Source organism: Lytechinus variegatus, chromosome 9, assembly GCF_018143015.1.
Source record: "Lytechinus variegatus isolate NC3 chromosome 9, Lvar_3.0, whole genome shotgun sequence".
In the NCBI taxonomy this organism is placed as follows: domain Eukaryota; kingdom Metazoa; phylum Echinodermata; class Echinoidea; order Temnopleuroida; family Toxopneustidae; genus Lytechinus; species Lytechinus variegatus.
The window spans coordinates 11,842,110-11,849,726 of NC_054748.1; the positions used below are offsets into that span (position 1 = coordinate 11,842,110).

The 7,617-nt window shown below is 34.8% G+C and overlaps 1 protein-coding gene across 1 annotated transcript; it reads left to right on the top strand.

Moving 5' to 3' along the window:
• Positions 1–2,333: 2,333 nt before the first annotated feature.
• Positions 2,334–5,186, top strand: LOC121421808. The gene is made up of 6 exons (XM_041616608.1): positions 2,334–2,612; positions 2,898–3,044; positions 3,398–3,529; positions 3,824–3,931; positions 4,460–4,642; positions 5,077–5,186. The coding sequence occupies exons 1-6, from the start codon at positions 2,339–2,341 to the stop codon at positions 5,184–5,186; spliced, it is 954 nt and encodes a 317-aa protein (XP_041472542.1). The 5' UTR covers positions 2,334–2,338.
• Positions 5,187–7,617: the final 2,431 nt, after the last annotated feature.

Sequence of the window (7,617 nt, forward strand, 5' to 3'; positions counted from 1 at the left end):
ATCAAGATTTTTGTTGTTGTTTTTATTTATTTTGGTTAGCTTTATTGGCATACTTGGATGACTACCTTGCCTGTCATACGACAAGTGGCAGGAAGACAGATGATAATAGAAAAATGTGGGTAAAATATGATACCTACGGTGTTCATAGTACGTACGTGTGTGAAAGAGTGGAAGGGGTGGAAAGAACCATCACGTCTCCATTTTCTCAGTCTATCTCCCCCCCCCCCTCTCTCTCTCTCTCTCCAGTCTCTCTAGTGGAGGGGGGACCCAAACTGCACCACTTTTAAGACCTTAATCTGAAGTAAAGGTGATGACATTGCACCTTTTCCAGCATTTAAAATAAAAATGAGGGAGAGAAGGGATGGAAGAAAGGAATAGAGAGTGGAATTGGGGTAAATGATGTCTTCACGTCATTTCTGTAAAATTAAAATGTGAAACATCTGTCCTAACGGTCATGCATTATCGTCTTCCGACCGACCCAGTCAACATTTTAGGGGAAGGAGTGTGGACGCCTAATAAAAAAAGGCGCAAACACTAAGATTATGAAAAAACTCCACACATGACAAAACTTTCCAAACTTTCTGATGCGTGCGCATCCTCATTGTTGACGTACTGGAGCTAACGCGCGAACCTCAATCCAAAATGCGCATGCGTGTAGCTCAGGCAACCACGGTCACGCCTATACTTTCATGATCATTTTCATGATTTCTCTTGCAGCTTGCTGACATAGAGTTATTGGGCAATTTTTGTCAAATTATTTCTGAGATTTTTGGTAAAATTTCAACATGGGTTGTGTAAAATCGAGACCCCGATCTTTGTCTTTCAAGGAAGGAGACAAAGATAATAACAACAAGACCTGTTGTTGGGCGGGAATAAGATCATTCTTTTCCAAGAACAAAAGGGTGAGAGTTTTGTTTATGGTTGATGAGGATCCATTATTGGCACAGCAATCACCAGCATAGGATCTGATGCCAAACATTCTATAAGATCATTAAATGTCCTGCATTACTACTTTATGACACAAAGAGTGCTTTAAAGGGTTGACATTCAAATAGCATAATGTTCATTTGGGCTCCCATATTTACTTTCTTCTCGGTGATTTCTTGTATGATTAACAATTTTAAAGTTTTTGTTTATTTTTACACGACCGAAACGGCTTAATAGACGCTGGTTTACTGGGGACGAATCAGGTGTTTGTTTGTTGTTTTTTTTTTGCAAATTAATTGTTTAATATTTCAACAGGAATTTTTATTTTAAAATGTTTATTTAAACGATGAATATTGTTGTATATATGCTGATCAGATATTGTTTAGATTTTTAATGTTATTTGATTCGATTTCAACATGAATATTAATTTTCTACACTGTAAAACGCAAAATTTGTTGAACCCGTCATTGTAACAACATTTTTGTTTTAATTTAAGATTATTATTTGCATTTGGGAAACATTTATTTATATTTTTAACGTAATTTCATAGACTATACGGTGATGATAAACATGTTGTTTGATTTGATTCTTCTGTGTATAGCTTTATTAAAATGTTCATGATTTTATCCCCCTATATACGTACACTATAGCTCTGCTACCTTCTTTTTTTTTAAGTTTTGTAGTATTTGTCGCGGGTCTTGCCAATTGACATTTCCATTCAATTAAATTAAATAACAATATATGCTATCAGTCAAACGTATAAAGGTGATTTGATAAAAAGAACAGAGACAGAGGAAATTAATTTAGATTTCGTTTCACAACAACTAATTTTAATGTTTATGTATGAGTAGAACTGAATTTAGAAGTGCAAGATTCAAATCACCAAAATTTATATTTTTGCAAGGACGGGGTGTTATACCAGACAATGAAAAATAAAGTTTCTGCACTCTTAAAGGGATTTGACAATATTTTCTTTTATTAAGGAATGATGTGTCCGACCTTTACATTAATGATCAAAATTAATATTGATTACTGGTTATAGAAGCTAGCATAATTGTACTACTTTCTCTGTCGCACATGGTCATTCACTAACAAAATCATTATTTTAAACAATTATTTTTTGGAGTGAAGATGGGGAGAGAAAGCAAGAGGGAGACGGGTTAGAAGGAGGGGAGGGAGAGAAAGGGGGCGAGAGGAAGAGAGCTGAGTTGATAAACAATAATGATGAAATCGATTCCAGCGACTATAATTCCTACTTTCAATCATGGATTACTTCCAGACGGCTTTTATAGTCAAGTAAAATATTATTCAATAATGCGAGAGTGGACCACTGCCCTAAAAAATAGCAAGTTATTAAAATAAAGTTTAACAAAATGTTATAACCAATTCAACTTTGAAGGAATTGCAGTATATGGATGAAGATATCTGCAGTGATGACGACACTGGGGACATATTCCGGGTCAGTTTTGATCAGTCATCAGTTACTTCCATCCAATCTGCCACATCCATCCACTCAGTCATGACCATCGAGTCACTCCGACAGTCTTGGTCTGCTCCAGCTATTCTCAGCCAAGACAGCCATCAGACCTTGATGCCTGAAATGAGCCCCAGGGCTGAGGAGGACCAGCCTTCTACGTCATATCCGAGGGACGTGATTGTCTCTGCACAAGACTTCTTGTCCTATCGTAAGTTTCAATAGTGGACAATGATCGTTCACTCATTTGTGTTAAACAAATTGACAGCCGGATTTTCAGGCGACTTTCAAGTCTCATGTCAAAAAGAGGGAGAAGAAGAAGGAGAAGAAAAAGAAGAAGACATTCAAAAAAAGAAGAAGAAAGAAGGAGAAGAGAAGGATGGAGAAAGAAGATGAAGAAGAAAAAAACGAAGAGGGAGAAAGAAGTTAAAGAAGTAGAATAAAAATATATTTTTTTGATTAAAATTTGTATTTTTCCCGTTTTTCTCTCTAAAAGATCGATTCATCAAGGACGAGGAGGAAGATGACGTATCGATTTTATCTGACGTCAATTTTTACGATGATCATTATGATGCTGATGTTGAATCGAACATCGGTGATGACAAGAGCTCAGTATCCGGCTTTGAGTATTCAAAGGATATGTGTAAGTTAATTAGTCGCAATTTTCAATACATAATTTTGCAATATTACACTTCGGTGCAATATTGATTAACTTGTAAAAAATAGAGAAAGAGACGAAAGAAATAAAACGGTATGAGAGCACAGGTGAGAATGAAATCATGAAGGTTGAATTTCCTTGATAAGAGATCCAGGGAAAGGAAAAAGGAATGGGAATCATTTCAAGGGATGTTGAGGGAGGGAGAGAAAGAAAGAGAATGATGATGAAGTCGATGAATAGATTCTACCCCATACTTTTGTCACAAGAGGTGACAATTTTATTTTTACATTTTGATATCATAGTTGTGAACTAATCTTTCTTTATCATTTTTAATTTAGATACCGTCAACGTTCATAAAGAGGCTAAGAACCTAGGCGAGGAGACGGATGATGAGTCCAGCTCAGAGTCAGTGATGGTCAAGGGGTGTGTCCTTGACCAGAATACAAATATCATGGACGCTGATTGGTCAGGTGAGCGACTCTGAGCGCGAATTATAAAGATTTTATGGAGAATTTCATTTTTTCTGTTTCCTTCTGTCTTTTCTTTGCCCTCGTAATTCTTCCTCTGTCTCTATCGCTCATTCTCTTGTTCTGCTCCTGCTTCTTCCGAATTTCTTCTCTCTGTGTTGACATGTGGGTGTGTGTTAGTGTCTCAAATTTCACATTTTAAATGTGGAAATAAACGACAGGTTTCATTACAATTATAATTTGTACGTCACTCGGTGATAAAGTATCAAAATGAAATGATTTTTTTTTTCTGATTAGATGAAGACACCATCTTTCCCTTAAGTACATCAGAGGGAATTGACGTCACAAGTGAGGATGATAAGGACGTCGACGAGGAGAGAGAGACAGGAGATCGTTTTCTCTTAGGTTTGTTTATTTGAATTATTGAAAATAGGAATGAGAAAATGAAGAAATAGGAAAAATTGAAAGTGCAAGAGAAGAATAATGACAAAGAGGACAATGAGAAGTAGTGGATGAGAAAAGAAAGAAAGAAATATAGATAGAAAAAGAAAAGAGAAAAAAAAGGAAGAAAGAAGAAAAAAGGAAGAGAAAGAAAGAAAGGAAGGAAAGAATGAAGAAGAAGAAGAATAAAAAGAAGGAAGGAAGTGAAAAACTATGGGTAGATGAATACAAAAGCAATTCAAATTTATTGAAATCAAGCCCCCCCCCCCATAAAAAATAATAATATCAAAAGGAAATAAAAATAAAAGTAAATAAATGAAAATAATCATCAAAATAATCGTATAAAGTTTCTTTTATCAATCCACCTAATTGTTTTTTTCTCAATTCTTCATTAAAAAAGTCATTTATTCAGTGAAATATATTTATAGTAACATCAGTCATTCTTAAATGAATTCATTTGTTTATTTGATTGTTTCCTAATTACACATCTAGATAATTATCGTGACTTCCAGTTTAATATCTTTGATGACATCTGGAATGCATGCGATAACATCTACCAAACAGGAATCCAGGTCGTACATGACATCGTGATGGGAGAGAATAAGGATGAGAAGGACGTCGAAGCGGGTTGCACCGTGGTCAATGATAAAGAAACGGGAGATCATACCCCATCAGGTCGGTGAAGGATAATGATACAGATCATTAAGGACCCTCATTCCTATCCTAAGCAAAAAATCACTAATAAATAGATAAGTAAAATAAATGTAAAATATGTATATAGAATTAAAAGCACAAAGTGGCAGCAACTTCGTCTCCGAAATATTTGACAAGGAAGAAAATTAATAGATGAAAATAAATAAATAAAAAAGAGATAAAGGAGTGCGCATTTAATGCATTTTCTTATTTTTGTCCTCTAATTTGGATCACTCTCGACTACAAACCGATAGAAGAAATTGGGAATACTAGTGATGTCAATTATTAATTTTTCTTGTCCGATAAGACACAGGAATCACATTGGTGAATAATATATTGCCATGGTATATAAACGGTGTTATAATCAATACTTATAGTTAGTCGTTATTTTAAATTTGTCTGTTTTGTGTGTGTAGGTCATCCTGATCTCTGGGACGTCATCAACTGCATGATCACAGGTGTCCCCTTGGAGAAGAGGGAGGAGAAGAGGGAGAAGGGGGAGGAGGGGGAGAAGGGGGATGCGTAGACAAAGGGAGAAGGGGTGAGAACACAAGATGCAGACCGAGGAGGAGGGGATATATATTGGAGGGGAGAAGGTGGAGTATATTGAGAAGGGAGATACCCGAAGAGGAAGACAAGAAGGAGGAGATGTAAGGAGGGGACTATGGTGATGATGACAATATCAACATCCACTGTGACTAGAACGGTCATCTAAGAAACAGACGAAGGTATTCCCAAGGTTTGTAAATCTAATAAGAAAAATTATAAGCATGATGAATGTAAGCAGTCAAAGAATCAATGGAGTTTGAAGTAATTAATTTGCTCGGGAAGTTTTCCTTCTTTATAAAAAAAATACCAAGTATTTGCATAATAAAACGTAAAATAATGATTGGGATAAACAAACTATAATGTTCATATAATTTATCAGACTTTCGACTTATCGGTATCTGAAACAAGCTTAAATTTACTGTACTTTACTTATTGTTTATCTGTCTCTTGCTTTCAAATAATAATGGAAAACACGAAAAATCACACATATCAGTATATGAACGTAGTCTTTTCTTTTCTTTTTTTCATTTCAAATAGACCGACGTCGTGAAGAATTTTCCATGAACAAAATCACTTGGACGGAGAATAAATGTTTGCCTGAATGACTTGCTTGGTGACTGCTTTAAGATCAGGACTGATGCAATTAGCTTATTGGAAGTAAGATGTTTCAGAAGAAAGGCCTGGATTAGGAACCAGGTTGGTGCCATCCGACCAACATAATATGGCCTTACCCTTGTTCCTGAAAAAAAGATTAAATTCGAACTATTGGTGAGTATATAGCTTTCATTAGCTGTCAATTATGGATTAAGTAGAAGTATCAATATAAAAATAAAAAAAAGTGTTAATTTAAGAACTGCATGTTATCAAAAATTTATTGTTTTTACCGATTTTTTTTATGTCTAGATATTAGTATTTTGTGCAATAAAATGGAATGAATATGAATTGTTAAACTAACAACGTGTATAATTTACATTACTCTTTTGATTTGTAGGAACAACAAAAAGAAGCATTAGTCATCATCTACAAAGATAAGAGATTCTTCTGAAGTAGATAAAAACCAATGGTTTCCATGGTTTCAGTCATGTGCGATGATGTTAGCAACCATGTACCGGATAAATTCCGCTGAACTGAATCTTTGCCTTGGGAAATCTGCAAATTCATCACTATAACATGAGGAAATAAAGCAGCTGAAAGTATTTTACTTCATGGTAAGTAATCTTCAAACAGTTAACGTTCAAATGCATAATGATTACTTGAAAGAATACAGGTCATTGCATGGCTTGTCCGGAGCATTTCTTTTTAATTGAACCTTTACTTACAAAATTAACACAGTTTGGAGTGTGGATATTTGAACAAGTTTTGATTATCATTTAACATTATTTTTGAATTTTGAAATGATCGAAATCATTCTTACTCATATTAATAATGTGAATTTCTAATTGTGTTTCAGGTCAAGAAAATCAAGCCATACACTTTTAAAATAGATGGTGCTGGGCGGTGCATTTTCTTGAACTTATGAACGGGATTTTCTGTCAACTACATTCTCTTCAATAATTAATTGTTGCTGTGGAAGAAAGACATGTCGACCTAACTATAGCTGTCGACTGAATCACTAAATTTCGAATTGGTCACCATGCATGGTTAATGGATGTAGAGAGGAGGAATTGCTAGGACTGTAAACCATGAATACTGCACTGATAGCAATAAACGAAATTAGGAGGAATTTCTATTGCCAATCTGAGAACAAAACTTGTTATAAGAACAATCCTTAATCCTGGATCCTTATCCTAATTTAAGGAGGTTGATGTTCAAATTTTGCTTTTAGTGATCTGCTCTCATTTCATGACATTATCTTGGAAATGAAAGCCAAAACAAGAAATAACGTCGTCTGTATACCACACTGCACAGAACGAAAAGCAGATTGGGAACATTCTGAGAAGGATAAACGCATCAAACTTGATGACTTCGAACCCCCTTACATTCTTAACTAATCGTGTATCGTTATATACTCAGAGTGGATGATAGATCATAATATTGATACATCATTACATTTATCTGCTACTGACAAAAATATATTTTAAAGGAGTACTATAAAAGCCTTGCACAGATATAAACAGTGACAAGTTTGTATAATTGGCATTTTAGTAAGAAAGAAAGAGGGGAGGGAGAGAAAGAAAGTGGAGAAAGAAGAAGGAAAGGAGGACGGGTGGAGGGTTGTCAACGTGGTGAAATCATTCAAACGATTAGGCCTATACGATTTCCTTTAATACCTATTATTTTGTTTTGACAGAAAAACAAAGTTGAAAATGTTAATATCCAATAATAGTATTTCCTATTGAATGTCTTTATGTTCGACTTTCTGCAAGCCCTAAAATAATTGTTGATTTTTAAAAATATTTTGACAAATA

Excerpts from the sequence above, each read along its gene's own strand:
- LOC121421808 (XM_041616608.1), top strand. The coding sequence starts at position 2,339 with ATGGATGAAGATATCTGCAGTGATGACGACACTGGGGACATATTCCGG. Across the intron at positions 2,613-2,897 it reads ACAAGACTTCTTGTCCTATC|ATCGATTCATCAAGGACGAG; the intron begins GTAAGTTTCAAT and ends TCTCTCTAAAAG. Across the intron at positions 3,530-3,823 it reads CATGGACGCTGATTGGTCAG|ATGAAGACACCATCTTTCCC; the intron begins GTGAGCGACTCT and ends TTTTCTGATTAG.